The 18,549-nt window shown below is 37.6% G+C and overlaps 1 protein-coding gene and 1 non-coding gene across 2 annotated transcripts in view; one reads left to right on the forward strand and one right to left on the reverse strand.

The window, feature by feature from the left end:
- Positions 1–14,670: 14,670 nt before the first annotated feature.
- TRNAK-CUU (transfer RNA lysine (anticodon CUU)) lies at positions 14,671–14,743 on the reverse strand. The gene has a single exon. It is a non-coding gene; the product is annotated as a tRNA-Lys (tRNA).
- Positions 14,744–14,853: 110 nt separating this feature from the next.
- Positions 14,854–18,549, forward strand: part of LOC143852479 (golgin Putative 1) — a 54,158-nt gene continuing 50,462 nt past the window's right edge. The window contains exon 1 of the mRNA XM_077361866.1: positions 14,854–15,120. Coding sequence (XP_077217981.1) covers positions 15,093–15,120 — 28 coding nt within the window. The 5' untranslated portion in view covers positions 14,854–15,092. The remainder of the gene's footprint in view (positions 15,121–18,549) is intronic.

Below are 18,549 nucleotides of genomic sequence, written 5' to 3' on the forward strand. Positions count from 1 at the left end.
TGTTGGAGACTGGTACTACTTTTTCTTTTTCCTTTCATTTTTTACTTTTGCTTTGATGTGTGGAAAGCACGTGAAATGCGCACGTACAGTGACACGTGCCACATGCAGGAAATTTGATTTTTTTTTTGGAGGGTGATCGGTGATATTTCCTTGACCAGACTGTTCATTGATTTGCTATGGGAAATGCTACAATACTAGACATTTAGCATAGAACTGAAATATGAAATTACTAAAATGACCTTTACCGAGTTGTGGGTTTTTTTTTTCTTTCTGCCAGTGAAATGTTTTAAACACTTAACTAACTAAAATGATCTCGGCCGTTGATCTTGCTTAGGCCACATCCACTGTAAGGATTAAATCCTAACAAAATGTATGTGCCACGAACACATAAGGAATTAGAGGAAATTTGATTTTTTTTTTTTTTTTAGGTGGGCGTAGGGCATTTCCAATAGCACGACCAAGACTGTTTATTGATTTACTTATGGGAGTCATTTCGCATAGAACTGAAATTTGAAATTACTAAAATGACCTTTATCAAGTTGTGGGTTTTTTTCTACCAGTGATATGTGCCATGAACATGTAAGGAATAACAGGAAATTTGATTTTTTTTTTTTTTTTTTTGGGAGATCATGTGACAAGTCTCGAGCATGCAAAAAATAAAATTTATGGACAAAATAATTAATATAGTTCCCTTTCACTTGTTAAATCACAAAATTTGAAGTTTTTTAACATAAGGGCCCGTTTGGATACCTCATGCATTTGCATTTTGATTTGGATTTGAGTTTTGGATACAAAACACATCAATCATCTTCATGATCTGTTTTAAGAGAGAGAGTGACGGAGAGAGGGATGGTGACGGAAGTTGCCACAAATATTGATTTCCAAATAATGTCTCGCAGAAAAGATTTGAAAATCAGAATTTTTTGCACTATTGTAGCTGATTTGGAAATCTAAGGATATGAACCAGTTAAAAATATCAACTAAATCTAAATCTAAATCTTGCTGGTATCCAAACGTGGCCTAATTGAACAAAGTAAACCAAGATTTTACTGTTTGATTTTGGTAACTGTTGATTTCTGATTGGTTATTTTCTTTTTAGATGGGTAGCTATTATTGCGACCTACTTCAAGTTTTGGTACTTTCCACCATATTCTTACTTACGAAATCTACCAAAACAAGTGGCTGAAAGAACCTTTCCTTTTTAAAAATCTGATTCCTTAATCAGATTTTGAGAATTGAGTTAAACTTACTAGTTCAGTGGTTGTTTTTGGTGAAATATAAGCTTCAAGGCCTCTTTGGGGAGCACCAAAGGTGTTCATTGTTTCTCTCACTAACATTTTTTTAAGTTAAATCTTATTTGTAAATGGGACATTAAGGTCACTCTGGTGGACTATAATTAAAATAAATGTACATTACAACCATTATTTACATATAAGATTATGTGCAAATTATTTTTTGGGATATTCAAAGAGTCCCTAACATTCGTTCGCCCTTACTCCGAATGATACTAATTTTTCATTTATCTTAATCTAATCATACATTAATTGTATATCAGTGTTCCTCTTATTTTAATCGGACCAGCTAGATTCTTCATAATCTCAAGAATTAGAGGAAAAAGAAAGACATAGTAGGACAAATTTAACAAAAAAAATTAATGCTGGTTGGAGAAATGAGAAAAATGTAGTCCACATGTCACATTTTGAACTTCCCTCGAGTTAAAGCAAGCTTCATCTAGTGGTGCCAAGTGTGCCTTTGCCAGGTTATAAAGGTAGGGGAGCTTATATGCTTCCTTATGTTAGTATTGGCACCCCTGTCTTTAGTTTAGAATTCATTGGTTGGTAGGAAATGAAATAACCAATGAGAGAAGTTCCAAAATAAGAGCATGTTTTTATTTTGTAAATATCTTATTGGGGTAAGCCCAATAAGATAATGGACCGGTGTAGTGGGCTACATGGGCTAGAGTCCATTAACCACTCAATAACCCTAGTGTATCTCTATATATAGGAACTGGAGGCAACAAACTTGGTATTCCAAACTAGATACCTTGGGTGTAATACTTCAAGCAACCTTGCTTGACTCTAACAAGATATTATTTTCCATCTAATAGCCAATGAAAATTCATGGAAGAAAGTAAAATATTGCGTACTCATCAAACAAAAAACAAAAATACTGATGCTAATTTAAAGAGGAAAACATCAAGAAATAAGGATCAATGATGATTGCAAAGAAGTAGGAGAATTTTTCGCAATGGGTGAAAGCCTGGCAGGGCAATGCCTCGTGGTCACAGAAGGCCCACGGGTTGTGAACTTTTATCAGAGACGATGCAATAATGGTATATAGGGAATAAGCATGAGCTAACTCTGTGCCAGGAGCGAGTGTAAGACGGAAGACACAAAGTGTAGTAGAAAGAGACTTCAGGGCAAGTCGCCATTTTTTATTTCTACTCAGAAAAGGACACTAGCTGAATGTAGGCTTGTTTTGATAGACAAATCATATCACACACACTTTGCAAGTGCCAACATGCATCATCATGCTATAATATTCACACTCCCATGCTTGAGCGTTGTTGTAACAGACATATAAATAGAAGAGATTTTATGAGATAATATCCATAAATCATAATCCCATGTTTTCATAATGGCACTCCTTTCTTTATTTTATGGGAAATGATATCAGCACAACCGTTTTTTTATTATTACACAAACTCATCTTGTCTTTATTTTTTAAAGAATTCTCAAAGGTTATTACAGCTCCCAAAAAACTCTCACAATCCAATTAAAAAGAAAAGGTAAACTCAGTTTATGCAATTATTAAATCATGGTAGTGCCAATATCAGTAGCCTATTTTATTCACCTCCAATTACTACTATAGTTAATTAGCACTTAGCAAAACACCATATACACATATACATGTTTATTTAAAACCAGAACATGTTTAACACAATCCATTCATTTGAATGCATTCTTGTGTTTCCCTTTAGTGACCATTTTTTTTGAACCAATACCCTATTAAGCCCCAGTTTTTCCCCTCCTGTGTTTTGTCCCCATCACGTTTTGCTAACTATGGTTATAATCTGTTAAAAACCCAAATATCTATTAATTAGCAATTAATTAAGATCGAATGTGTTAAATAGAGTGGAGATCCATAACCAAAAAAGGGAGTGCCAATATCATTCTTCACATCTCCATACATTTTGCATCAGATTGGCATGTATTTAACAGTTAGGGTTTTTTTTCATGTGTAGTAGCTGCATAGTTCATCAATGGGTTGAACTAAAACAATAATGTTGGCAATAGACCCTTGGGAAAAGTTGGGGCAGAAAAGGACCCTATTTAAGAGTGGGTGGAAGAGTGGGGGTGGCGATTGTGCTCAATTATTGAAGGGTCTCTCTCATGCACTAAAGAAAGTTTGATCTCTCGTCCCCCTAAATTAATAGAGGTCTACTTGATCGATAATGCTTGTCTCTTATGTCAAAGAAATCGGATTTCATGTAGTCCAAGCTCCCTTCCCTTTAACCTTCACAAAATGGGCTAAGCCCTTTAGCCATTATAACTTTCTAGAACCATGATAACACTCATTTTCTCTATGATCACACGATTAAGATCTTAATATTTATCATAGAATGATAGAAATGAAATTTTTTGAAGATTGTGTTATGTCGGAGAGCCGTGTTTGAAACTCTGAATATCATATTCTATCAATAAAATTTAAGGTGACGGCCTGAGTTCCTAGATAAATTTGGTGTCGAAAAAGAAAAAGAAAAAAACTTCTTAATAGCGTGGCATTATGTGGAGCGCTCGACACGTTAAATGGTGCCTTGTGTGAACAATGTGTTTAGGTGTCATGCCAAGTGGCGCCATTCCAATTGGAGTAGGACATGTCACATTTCACAAGATGTTTTGATATAAAAAATATGAAGAAAATATGTATGCAATGTCGTGTAGAGAAGAAATGTTATAATGTGCCCTTTGATACTTGACACATTAGCCTCTATCCGTCCATTGTCGTGTACGTGGAGAGAGAGGGGTGTAAACAAATTAATATTTTGCAAGACATTGAGTCAAAGTGTATCTATCGGAGAGAAAAGGATTGAGGGTTTCAATAATTTCTCATTAGATTAAAAAAGTAAAGGGTTTGTGGTTTTTTCTTATGAACAACGAATCCTTAGAGTTGGTTTTGGAACCTCATATGCTCATTTGGTCTAAAGATTTCAAGAGGGTTCAAATCAATTTATCAAAGATTTAGGTAGTTTTAAGTACTTTTAATCAGTTATTTCCATGGCTAGACTATTAAATTAGCTGGTCCTTCGGGTCCCATTGAGGAAAACAACGCCCCCCATGGTTCAATCAGAATTTACCTATATGATAAGGAAGTGATATATTCACCCCCTTTTCTTCCCATATGCACTCACCTCTAGTGCATTTATGACTACTCTTTTTACCATGCTAGAGGGTGGCCCATGGAAGAAAACGAGGCGAACATATCATTTCCCTTTGTACATGAGGTAAAATAAATTTGCACCAAATACTACCAGCTTGCATTACTCAACAATGAAAAGAGAGGTAAATATATACCTATTTTATATTGTGTTTAATAAATCCAAATAAATTTCCAGTATTACATGTCTTTGCTAAATTGGGTGAAATCTTGATAAAAATTGGGTTTTTTTATCTACTTCAACCTTGTAATTAATTTGAAGTCGAGTCTAACTTAATTCATCTTTTACCATAGTTCCCTAGGGCGGAACCAACACTAACCCAACAAAATGGATGACGATTAAGAGTTTGGACCATAAATGGATGACTATTAACATTAATTAATTTGAAGTCGGGTCTAACTTAATTCATCTTTTACCATAAACGGATGACGATTAAGAATTTGGACCACCGTATTGTTGTAGGTTCCGCACGATGGACTTGTTAAACATCGATAGATTTTTTCCACAGAACATTAGTTTATATAATATGGTGAGAGAGGTGTAAGGAGGGAGCGAGAAGGATACAATTTGCTCTATGTGATTTCATCCACCACAAGATAACCCACATCTGGAGGGAGGCAAACTCTGCTGCTGAATACCTCTCAAAGAGGAATTGTCCTATAAAAGGTTGGAATGTGCCCGGAACTCTCATTTCTGTTTTTAATATATCCGGTGGGGGTCCTGCCTAACCCCAGCTTGCCAATCAAAAAAAAAAAAGGGAGCGAGAAGGATAGACCGGCAAGGGCATGATTAAGTAGAGGGTGAGACAAGGCTAAAAAAGGGCGGCCAAGTGCAAAAGGCTCCCGTCATTGCGGGGTCTGGGGAGGGCTAGATGTACGCTGCCTTACCCATACTTTGGAGAGGGGCTTTTCCGTGACTTGAACCCGTGACCACGATGGAGCAACCTTACAGTTGCGCCAAGGCTAAAAACAACAAATAATAAATCACATTTTGTGTAGAGTTGTTTTTCCATTCTTTTTTTTTTTAAAATCAATTTCATTAGAAAGGAGCCACGACCAAGATGGTCATGAAAACAAAAGAAAACAAACAGAAATAGGAGGAAGATACAAAAAAACGAGACTCCTCGAGGAGGAAGAAAATAAAAAAATCTCAAGCGATTCCCATTGTTTTTCGGCCTTTCCTAACCCTCTCCTCACCCCATCTTGAGTAAACTAATATTCCATGATAAAAATTCATGCTTGGTCCGCTTGGATCCAACGAAAAAAATAATAGAAAAAAATTATTTTCCATGGGAAAAATCTAAGGTTTAGTAGAGTTACAATTTTCCTAGAAAATAAAGAAAACTTTTGATCTTATAAAAAATGAGTTTTTACATGGTGTAAGCCCGTATTGTCAAGTATTTTCTAAAAAGTATTGTATGGCCCGCACCATAGGTTGATCCAAACCATGCATTTGATGGGCCACAACATTCCCAAAAAATCATTTCCATAGGTTAGTCCTAGCCATCCGATCTATAGAGGAATTGCATATTATGAAAACATCTATAGATCAGAGTGTTGGGATCATCCTATGCAAACTTTGTTTGGGGCCACCAAATGGACGGTTTGGATCATCCTAGGGTGTGGGCTGTACAGTACACTTTGCAAAATACTAGACTGTACTGGCAAATGATGAAAAACAAATAATTTGTTTTATTAGAAGAAGGATAGTCCCACATCGGTTATGAAAGATGCTACGAATGTTTTGTAGTATTGATCGTGATGGATGGCAAAAGGGGCTGGGCGGGAGTATGTGGCTGCATCTCCACCGTACAGGTGGCATTCCTAAACCCTACTGTCCATTTCTCACTTCGAGAGGTGGGAGTTTTACTTTATTTACAGAAAGGTGAGGTCTTTTATCCGAAGTTTTCATCCTCACCGTTGGTTTAAAGAAAACAACGATGCCTTGCTACCACATATCTCCACGTGGATGCCCTTCAAAGGCCTTGTAGGGAGTGAGCTGCGGTATGATAAATACTTAGCGGCAAACTATTATCCTCGGCCTTTCCAATAGCCCCACTTTTTTCATAATTATTATTTTACTGGAAAACATGGTTTTAAATTTCGGTTTGGGTACAAATTTAGGGCCGAAATCCGGTGAAAAGCTAAGAATTTTCCTTTCTTTGAGCCGAAATTTTGGCAGAAATTCGGCAAAATAATAAAAATTTAATATTTTAATGAAATTTTGTGAATTTCGGTTTCGGTACGGACTGAAATCAAAGGAAATTTTGGCAAAATAATAAAAAATTAATATTTTAATGAAATTTCAACCAAATTTGGGAAATTTTGGGAAATTTCGGTTTCGGTATGGACTGAAATCAAAGGAAATTTCGGATTTGGGCTGAGATTTTTCTCAGATTTCGGTCGAAATTTAAAGCCATGCTGGAAAGGCAATTTTTTATATTAGGTTTTATTTATGATTGTATAGTTTGAAATCAAATTCTCTACAAGAGAATAAGAAGATGAAAATTGGCCTTCTCATTTCTCTTCCATTTCCTTATGATGGAGATCTGTAATGGGTGGTAAAAAGAGCCTATAGGAAAGGTCTATCAAGTCCTTTGACACAAGTCCTTATGTCAGTCTCTAATAATTAAGTTTATAATTAATTAAGGCTAGGCACTACCTTTGACAGCTGTTTAAACAGTAAAAGACAAAAGAAGTTAGTACAATTATTAAAATGTTGTAGTGCCAAGATTAAATTAGCCGTAATTAAATTGGCACCGACTTTAGACTCTTTTTCTTTCGACCTAAAAAATGGACGTAAAGGAACATCTACTGATCGCCATTGGTTTTAATTTTATTTCCATTTTTATGTCGAAAGAAGAGGCAAGCCTTGGCGCAATGGTAACATTGCTCCATTGTGACCTGGTATCACGGCTTCGAGTCACGAAAATATCCTCTCTCCAAAAAAGCAGGGGTAAGGCTGCATACATCTAGTCCTCCCCAAACCCCGCAATGGCGGGAGCCTTATACACTGGTCCGCTCTTTTATGTCAAAAGAAATGGAGCCTAAAGGAACATCTATGCCAGGTTCTTTACTAGATAGTATGTGGGTTCTAGGGCCCAATAACCAACTCTAGGTCGCGACTCTACGCCCCCTGTGTGTGTGTGTGTGAGAGAGAGAGAGAGAGAGAGAGAGAGAGAGAGATGCAGCACCATGAAGGGAAATAGACGAAAGGGGAGAAGAAAAGAAGAAGAATATGGGAAGAAGAGAATAGAAGGAGAAGAATAGAAGAGAATAGGAGAAGAAGGAGAAGAATAGAAGAGAATAGGAGAAGAAGAAGAAGAATGGGGGAGAAAGATGAGAAGAAGACATGGGGGAGAAGAAGAAAGGAAATTAGAGGGGAGAATCTCAATTCATTCAATTAATCATCAAAGTTCCAAAATAAGCTATAAAGAGGCCTATATATAGGCAAATAAACAACCTAAGAACTAGATTCCTACTAAAACATGAACTCTTAAAGAAACCTACTAAAATAAGAACTCTAAATAACCAAATGACTAAAATACCCCTAATAAAATACTAATTGGCAAATATGTCACTTATTTAGGCCTAATATTTGCATCATTTCCCTCCGGTTGAAAAGAGCTTGCCCTCGAGTTCTAGTCCGCCTGGGTCAAATATGAAAATAATCCAATGAAGCAGAAGGAGGCGCAGCCCGTCTAAAGCAATCATGATGGCTATTGCTCGAGACAGCAATGAAAGTGATCTGAAAGGCTGGCGGCGGAATATGGAAGAAAGCATCCATGCAAAATCATCAAAAGACAAGCCTTTCGCAAGAATTAGGGAAGCTGGGAAGATGGCAACGTCCTCGTCCTGGATCGGCGTGATCGGCAAAACAGCTATGGGTGGTACCAATTGGGGAACATCCTCCACACAATCAACATCAACTGATAGCTCAGTAGGCGCAAGAGAATCAACATGAAAGTCATCTGTTGGTATCTCATTAGGCTCAGTAGAATCAATGATAAAATCAGCATCTAGGACTACAGCTGGGCCAGTGATGTTAGGCTGATGGACCTCATGATCAATCTGCGAAACAAGATCATCTGTGTTGGCACAAGTCTCAGCAATCTGATCAATTGGCGCAAATATAGGGCAATCCTATGTAATATGCTCGCAATCACCTGTCTCAGGTAATGGCTCAACAGTCATGTCACTCGGCTCTGACTCAGGACGGTGCTCGATCAACTCCGTGAAGGGAAAAGCCTCACGTGGATCTGCCACAATATTTGCCTCAGAAGTGTGAAGCTGGTGGCTCTGCAAATCTGACACAAGTATACGACGCACTAAATTTTCAGCTACAATTTTAGCTCTGCGTGCACAACGAGCTGCTGCTTGTTGTTCACGTCGAGCTGCTTCTTTTCGTCGAGCAGCTTCTTCACACTTCAATCTCCGTAGATAGTGGCGCGTATAAAGATCCATAAAAAATCCACGAACATCCTTCCAAGACAGATTGGAGGCTCGCTTCTTCAACGACGGTACGTTTCCATGTGGTCCCATGAGCATCGGGCTTGTGGCCGCACAGTTCTTTAGTCCAGTAGATAGTCGCTTGGTGATCCTCATAATAGCTAAAGGGAGTGCGTCCATTCCAATAGCTTTCATCGTACCCATAAAAAACGAAATAAATGGTGGAGTCATAGAGATCGAGAGATCGATGACGAAAACTAAAATCAACAGTCTGATCTGTATGGCATGTCAAAAGAAACACACTGTCGGTCGTGGATCAGAAATCAGATGAGTGAAAGCTGATGATCGGAAGAAGGGGCACGATCAACAGCTGAGATGGCTCCTGAAACTGTGCTGAAGATTGCTGTCCGCTGCTGAAAATAGGCTTGATGCGCTCTAAAAGTTGTCACGAACAACTTTTGTGTTGAAGTCGAGGGCCAATTTTGAGCAGAAATAGCCCAAACAAGGAGAGAGAGAAAAACTAACGGAGAGAGGAGAGAGTGTGTAGAGAGAATCAATTTCTGTTTTCTCTTTTTTCTGAATTTTTTTTTTTGGTGGGTGCCGAAAGGTAAAAAAAAAAAAGATGCTAATCAGTGTTTATAAATGAGAAAGGGTACCCAAGGTAAGAAGATGGGGGTGTAAAAGCCTTCTAATAAAAGAAAATTACTTTTAGCAAAAGTAATTTGGACTTGCCTTTCTTGAAGGAAAGGTATGGTGCAAGTTACCTTATTATGCAAGCTTCCTCCTTTGACATGACAACTTGGACTACCTTTTATTAAATGACAAGACGAAAGCATGTACTTTTATTTTCCACCTTTTTCCTCTTGGGTAATAACCATGCCACAAGTCATGTACTACAATATAATTTTTTTTCCTTTATCTCTTTTGTGACCAAATACACAACAAAATAGACCTTAGGGCAATTCAGAAACCACTTTCCACTTTCCAAGAAATACCACTTTCTACTTAAATACATATAGCTAACTTGGCAACCCACTAATAAAGTTAGTAAGTTAAACGTAACTTACCCAGCTAGTGTAAAAAGTAGCAGGTCCCACATGGAATAGTAATAGCAACTTGTTATTCTTCCATAGTAAGAAGAGTAACTTGCTAAGGTAAAGGGCCCCACTTGCTACTTATATGTTGCTTGTCTTACATGTAACTGGAAATGAATGAGTGTTTTCTTTATTTCCTCAAGTAGGTGATCATGTGGCCCACTAACAATTTAGAAAAAAGATGGGGTTATATCTTTTTTATGTGACCCTGCGTGTCACGTTTCTTTGAACTAGGGTGGTTCACCACCAACCCAATGAAGCTGGAATCTTCAAATCTGGAAACTGGGGTTTCTTTATACCTACAAACTAGGGCTGCGGGACGGGGAAAGGGCTGTAGTTAACGAATATTTGAGGATGGGTTGGAAGAAGGTCTGGGTTCTAGATATAACTCAAGGAAGGCTTTCACAAAAATATATGCTTTGGGGTACTGTTTCAAGAGGGTTATAGGGAGGATTATGGGCTGTTGGTCATGGATGGGGATAGGTGTGGACTGGTCTTGTTTGAGGCTGTTGGACTTGGGAAATAGGCTACAAATAGGGTCTAAGTTAGGGGCTGTTGGATGGGGTAAAATTTGGCGTACCTGTGGCACAAGAAATCACTCAAGATTGCAGATTTTTGCGAGTGAAAACGTAAACCTTTTGCTTTAGATGCTTGGATCTTTCCCTCGGAATTTACGGGTGATTCGCGGCTTGATCTTCGGAGACTTGGATCTTTGGCTTTGATACCAAATTGATGCAGCACTGTGAAGGGAAATAGAAGAAAGGGGAGAGAAATAGACGAAATGTGAGAGAATTAGAAGAAATGGGAGAAGGAAAGAAGAGAAGAAGAGAATAGAAGGAGAATAATAGAAGAGAATAGGAGAAGAAGGAGAAGAATAGAAGAGAATAGAAGAAGAAGAATAGAGGAGAAAGAGGAGAAGAAGACTTGGGGGAGAAGAGGAGAGGAAATTAGAGAGGAGAATCTTAATTCATTCAATTAATCATCAAAGTTCTAAAATAAGCTGTAAAGAGGCCTACATATAGGCAAATAAACAACCTAAGAACTAGAGTCCTACTAAAACATGAACTCTTAAAGAAGCCTACTAAAATAAGAACTCTAAACAATCAAATGACTAAAATACTCTTAATAAAATACTAATTGGCAAATATGCCACTTATTTAGGCCTAATTTTGCATCAGAGAGAGAGAGAGATCTAAGTCATTCTATCATCACTTAGACGTGCCCAATTGTAGCGATGGCACAGCATATGAACCACACTAATGACATGTTTGGGTACCATGAAAAATTATTCCCTGAAATTTGGTAGGTCCAATTGTTAAAGATGAGCAGAGGAGGGAGGGGAGAGAGTTGAGAGAGCACTAGTGGAGAAAAGTGTGAGAAATCCTTAAAAACAGGTGACAAAATAAATACATGAATTCAAATTCAATTTTCCCCCGTTTTCAGTGGCTTTTCTTGCTTCCTCACTCTCATTCTCACAAGTCTCTCCCCTCTCCGTTATTTATTTTAATCATCTTGCTAATGGTCTTCATAAGGTTAAGAAGAGGAAAATAACAAAGGTCCGCGTAGAGGAATAAAGATAATCGCTTTAGGCTTGTTTGGAATGCACCAAAAAAATTTCTTGAAAAAATGGTTCTTTAAGATTTTTTTTTTATTTCCATAATTTAGAGGAAAGTGATTCCACAATTTAGAGGAAAAGGACAAATTTTAGGAATACCATTATGAATTAAAGCCAGTGATATTTGCGCTAACATGTTCTGATAATAAGACAAACTTATCTTGTCTTTTCTTTTTTAACTTGCTGCTCACAACTCTTTGAGAGTTGTAATAGCCTTTAACAACTAATTACATTAAAAGACAAGATGAGTTGTCGTACTATCATAAAAAAAATTATAAATTTTTAAAAAATAAATAAATTTAAAGGTCCCTCCAAATAAAACTTTAAGTGTGGTGGTTCAAGTCACCTTTTTTTCATGTGCAATGAAACCATAGGAGAGCATGAAATTTTATAGTTTTTTTTCCCTTTCTAAACTTTTCCAAAAAATTCCTGCAATCCAAGCAGGCCCTATTTGGGCTGTAGAAATTTATCTTCTAAGGTTTTTTTTTTGTTTCCAAGATTTAGAGGAATACGATATGGTTATTGGCATTTTAGTGGTGTATCTTGAAGGTTTTTATAAATAAAATCTAAATTCTTGTCAATTCAAATTATCGTTTATGTTTAATCAAAGGATAATGTGTTACGTGCCTAATCGGCCGTAACACAAACAACAAAATGAAAATAGAAAAAGAGGGGGGAGAGAGGTTGATTTGAGGCAATCGGTCAACCTAGTGGTTCAAATCGAGAGGAACCATGACTCTCCAAGAACAAAGTTTCCTTTGTGCTGTAAAATTTCTCTCCTCTTCTTCTACATTCCATTGAAATACAAACTTAAATACAAGCATAAAGGTAGTTTTACGTCACTACCCCACTAACCCACTAACACACTTACATAACATATAGGAAATAACTAACATCCACAACCTTAAATCCATAACCACATAATTAATAACGACAATCTAACTAACGCCACTAACATGCACATATCATTCCTCCCCCCTTAGAAACGACCTTGCCCTCAAGGTCAAATTATTGAATTAAACACTTTAATCCACCGGGGTCCCATATCTTAATGGTCGCAATCTCTTGAACTCTACATTCAAAATCTGTTGGGATCAAAATTGAAACGATGAAACGACCAAATGGGTCAGCAAAATCAAGTGACAACGCGTTCAACTGAATCACCTTCATCACCATCAATTCTTGTATTTTTCTTCACTAAAAGATCAACATTGTCATGATTGAACTTTTCATCTTCGTAGATTTCTTTGATCGCCTTGCTGATTTTTTCCAAGCCCTCCTCAAATCGTCGATGTTCTTCCATCATTTTCAAAACCAATGCCTTGATCTCCTGCAGATCTTCATGTATGGACTCCCAAAACTCCGAAGGCGCAGCCATGGCGCAAGATCGACGGCTCTGACACCACTTGTTACGTGCCTGGGGGGGGGAGGTTGATTCGAGGCAACCGGACCTCTCAGTGGTTCAAATCGAGAGGAACCATGACTCTCCAAGGACAAAGTTTCCTTTGTGATGTAAAATTTCTCTTCTGTTCTTCTCCATTCCATTGAAATACAAACTTAAATACAAGCATAAAGGTAGTTTTACATCACTACCTAACTAACACACTTACATAACACATAGGAAATAACTAACATACACAACCTTAAACCCATAACCACATAATTAATAACCACAATCTAACTAACCCCACTAACATGCACATATCATAATGATATGAAGACCGAGAGTACCACCGATGGAGAGACCAACAACAGCTCCCTTTTTAAGAAGCTGCTGTTGGATCAAATATCAAGGGTGCACCCCTGGTCCCCTACCGTATAGTTTTTAGGCCTTACACCATATAAAAACTCATCATATTGGTATCAATATAGCATTGTTGGGGTCAATAGTAGATGCCTTATCTAGCTGCATGTAATTTTATTTTCTTCAAAATTAGTACTCAAATTTAGACCTTTTTTTAAAAAGGGAAATGGTATCAGCCCAATTACAGTTCCGAAAGAGACCTCACAAGCCAATAAAAATCGAAATGACAACTAAGGGTGTCAACGGATACACTTTGATCGGTCACGATCCATTCAAATCCCTTATCGGTCGGATCGGTCACAATCCATTCAAATCCCTTATCGCTCGGATCGAATTCAGAGTGTTCTTCGGATCCTACTTCCCGTGTCCTGGTCATGATACATTTCAAATCGGATCATCCATCAAAGAGGCCTAGTATGCCCTACTTACATTTTACAAGATTTAAATGTTAAAAAGAAGTTAGAGTGCTTAGTTGACTACGAGTAAACCACTAATATCTCCCAAATGACTCACAACCCTAGTACTTGCACAATGATGGAAATCCATGAACAGAGCTGTTGGAACACGTGCAGTTAGAATCCAAACAAGTCGTTTCTCTCTAGTTATTGCAGATGGAGCACGTGCAGGACAAGATTGTGACTATCGACGGAATGGAGTGGCCTAGTGGATTAGGGTACGGGCGAGTGACTAGCGATGTCGTGAATGCATCGGCCGAGCGGATTCGGGTTGCGGGAAAAAAACGATGGAGGAAGAGGAAGAGATGTATCGATCGGCGAAAATGGAGGAAAAGAAAAGTGAATCATAAAATCACAGGAATGTGAAATTTATTCGCTTTTACATAAATACCCCGCACATTCGATATGTTATTACATACTTTATAAGGGATTTTTGTAAAAATATTTCGGATCGTGACTGTCCATCGGATTTTCTCTGCATGTCTTGATCCGATCCTAAAAATATTTGAATCCTATGATGAGGATCCAAAACACGTCCATGGATCTTTCCAGTTTGCCCACATCCCGTCCATTAAAGTTTGGGTTCGGAGTATCCATCGGACCATATGGATCAATTGACACCCCTAATGACAACCTGGGTTCGTGCAAATATTAAAACATAGTTGTGCCGATATCATTTTCCATTTAAAAAATGAAATTATATCTCCATCCACTTTCCTTTGTCCTTTTCCCACATCCTTTTCCAGTTTCAAACCCCAGAAAGAAAGGGAACCAAAAAATGAACAAAAAAACAGTATTAAATTAAAAAATTTATAACGCCCACCGTGGGGCTCGAACCCACGACCACAAGGTTAAGAGCCTTGCGCTCTACCAACTGAGCTAGACGGGCTTTTGTTACCTTTCTTAGTATTTAAAATGTATAAATAAATATTTTAACATTTTAGATCCCAACCACCGTATGTTGTGACTGTGAGCTTCACGATATCATATATTGATTGAAATCCCAAAAATTCCCCGTGAGATTTTTCAAACACCATTTGAGCGATTTGGAGAATTCAAATGAAAACGTCATAAAAAGCTCGATCGAACTGCTCTGATCTTGTTCCCAGCATAAAAATGCCCTTTAATTTCGTATCTCATTCGATCGGATCCAATATATGAACAACAAATTCCCTGTTTCTTCTCTAGGGCACGGTTTTTTTTTTTTTTCTTTTGAAATCCCTTCTTTCTAAACCCTAATGGCTTCTTGGTTCAAAGTCGCTGAAGGTATGCATCTCATCTTATATTTTGATGATTCTGGTAATGCTGACGAGTTTAGGTTTTTTTTTTTGGTAATCTGTGGACTATTTTTTCATGGAAAATGGATAATTCGTTGTGTTTAGATTCTGATCCGAGGTTTTTGTTTGGTGATTGCTAATGGATTAGACAGATTGCTCTTGTTTAGAACTAGAAAAATTCTTCGTTACATTTCATTTACAAAACGCTCAATGAATTGCGGAAATAAATGTATCTTATACTCAGGATTGAACTTTCTGCCCTAGAAATGTGAAAATTGGGAAATGAGAAGCTCGCGAGTTTCATAAGCTTTTAATAGTCTTAGAAGTTGAAATTGTGACAAAATGAAAGAAATTAAAGGTCATGACTCTAGATAGTAGATATAAATAATTAGAACAATTAACACGCGATTCTTAAAGTATGTTACATTTCAAAAAATAGAAACAATTAGCAACACATGTAGTAATAAATTGCTGCCTTAGATATATAAAACTCAACTCAACTAAGCCTTTTTCCCAAACTAGTTGGGGTCGGCTAATGAATCCTTTAGAAAATTTTCATGAAGAAGGTGAAAGGATCTACCCGACTCAAATTGACTAAGTCTAATCCCGACACTAGTTGGGTTCATCTACGTGGATCATTTTCTTCCATTCTATCCTAATCCAAGGTCATGTTCTCTGTTATGTTCCTAGCCTTAAGTCTTTTCTCACTGTTTCTACCCAAGTTGTTTTCGGTCTGGCCCTACCTCTTTTTACTCCATCAACTTGGCACTAGTCACTTCTTCTCTCCGGAGCATCCAAAGGCCTACGTTGGATATGCCAAACCATCTTAAGCGGTGCTCTGTCATCTTCTCCTCAATTGGTGCCACCCCCACCATTTTACAGATGTCTTCATTTTTAATTCGATCTAACCTTGTGTGGCCGCATATCCATCTAAGCATTCGCATCTCCGCTACACTCATCGTATGTACATGCTGCTTCTTGGTGGCCCAACATTTTGAGCCGTACAACATGGCTGGCCTCATAACTGTCTTATAAAACTTTCCCTTCAACTTGGTAGGTATTTTACGATCGCACAGAACTCCTGAAGCATGCCTCCACTTCAACCAACCTGCTCTTATTCTGTGGTTAACATCCTCTTCAATTTCTCCTTCCTTATGTAGGATTGAACCAAGATAGCAAAAGATATACCTCTTAGGTACCTCCTGTCTAGTAATATTTACTACATCGTCGCCCCGCCTCTTTACATTACTAAAGTTGCACTCCATATACTCTGCCTTAGTCCTGCTCAGTCTAAAACCTTTGGTGCCTTAGATATATACCATTCAAAAAATAAAAATAAAATTGTTGCCCTATAATTTTCTTAAAAGCTTTGCAAGGATCTGAGATGGAAGAGAGGATGGATCATTTTGATTACTGAAGTTGTTAGGTCAGATCCAGATGTATTCCTCTTATGATCCCCCTCGGCCTTTGATTTACATGTCCATCCACTCCAACTAGTGAATTTTCCTTTTTGCGGCATATCTTTTATATATGAAATTATGCAGTGTTTTATAATGTAATAAATAAACTAACTGGATACGACCACTCATATTAAAGTAATACTACTTGGGAGAATAAGGTTTTGATAAATGCTTCATCCCATGTCAATAGAGATTTCCGTTACTCATAAAAAATGATACGCATTGAGTTCTCACTCCTTGCATGAGTGGCAATTCCCTTCGAACGAAGAAATTGATTCGCCTCGTAAATGAGATCCTCCTTTGATTTCATCCACAATATAGGCATTTCTTGAATTTACTCGTTGTCCAATGGAAACCTCAATTAATTTAAGGAAGGCTTAGTCAACTCGTTCAGGGTTGTCCTCTTTGAAAACCATCATTTAGTCCATGTACTGGTGGTGGGTAATAATTGGGATTCCCTGGCCCACTTCAATGTCACAAAGAATTCTATAAAAATTTTCTATTGTAAGGATGATAGCCATTGTAGACTGCTAGAGAGTGTTATAGCCCAGTCCCAAGAGAAGAAACCTAACATTGGACACACACACACACACACGCTACCACTTTCATTTACTCAACTTAAGACCAAATCCCATGCTTTTGAGTATCCATGTTAATAGGAGCCATTCAAAATGATTGTAAACCTTCTCTATATTGATTCTAAAAACCACATCGATGAACAACTTTTACTAATATATTGCATCAATAATTTGTTTCACCATGCCAACAACTTCCATGAGTTGGCAATTTCCATGGTTCGAAATGCCAGTACATGGTGTCCAACACAAATGCAGACATTTTAGCAATAACTGTCCAGCTATGAGGTAACACGTTCCTTCCCCCCTCCCTGTGTAATCATATTTACTACATCATCGCCCCGCCTCCTTACATTACTAAAGTTGCACTCCATATACTCTGCCTTAGTCCTGCTCAGTCTAAAATCTTTGGTGCCTTAGATATATACCATTCAAAAGATAAAAATAAAATTGTTGCCCTATAATTTTCTTAAAAGCTTTGCAAGGATCTGAGATGGAAGAGAGGATGGATCATTTTGATTACTGAAGTTGTTAGGTCAGATCCAGATTTATTCCTCTTATGATCCCCCTCGGCCTTTGATTTACATGTCCATCCACTCCAACTAGTGAATTTTCCTTTTTGCGACATATCTTTTATATATGAAATTATGCAGTGTTTTATAATGTAATAAATAAACTAACTGGATACGACCACTCATATTAAAGTAATACTACTTGGGAGAATAAGGTTTTGATAAATGCTTCATCCCATGTCAATAGAGATTTCCGTTACTCATAAAAAATGATACGTATTGAGTTCTCACTCCTTGCATGAGTGGCAATTCCCTTCGAACGAAGAAATTGATTCGCCTCGTAAATGAGATCCTCCTTTGATTTCATCCACAATATAGGCATTTCTTGAATTTACTCGTTGTCCAATGGAAACCTCAATTAATTTAAGGAAGGCTTAGTCAACTCGTTCAGGGTTGTCCTCTTTGAAAACCATCATGTAGTCCATGTATTGGTCGTGGGTACTAATTGGGCTTCCCTGGCCCGCTTCAATGTCACAAAGAATTCTATAAAATTTTACTTTTTAGGGATGATAGCCATTGTAGACTGCTAGAGAGTGTTATAGCCCAGTCCCAAGAGAAGAAACCTAACATTGGACACACACACACACACACGCTACCACTTTCATTTACTCAACTTAAGACCAAATCCCATGCTTTTGAGTATCCATGTTAATAGGAGCCATTCAAAATGATTGTAAACCTTCTCTATATTGATTATAAAAACCACATCGATGAACATCTTTTACAAATATATTGCATCAATAATTTGTTTCACCATGCCAACAACTTCCATGAGTTGGCAATTGCCATGGTTCGAAATGTCAGTACTCGG

The sequence above is a fragment of the Tasmannia lanceolata genome, unplaced genomic scaffold, assembly GCF_043159265.1.
Source record: "Tasmannia lanceolata isolate RefF3 unplaced genomic scaffold, GAP_Taslan_0.1 ptg000003l, whole genome shotgun sequence".
NCBI classification, from domain to species: Eukaryota; Viridiplantae; Streptophyta; class Magnoliopsida; order Canellales; family Winteraceae; genus Tasmannia; species Tasmannia lanceolata.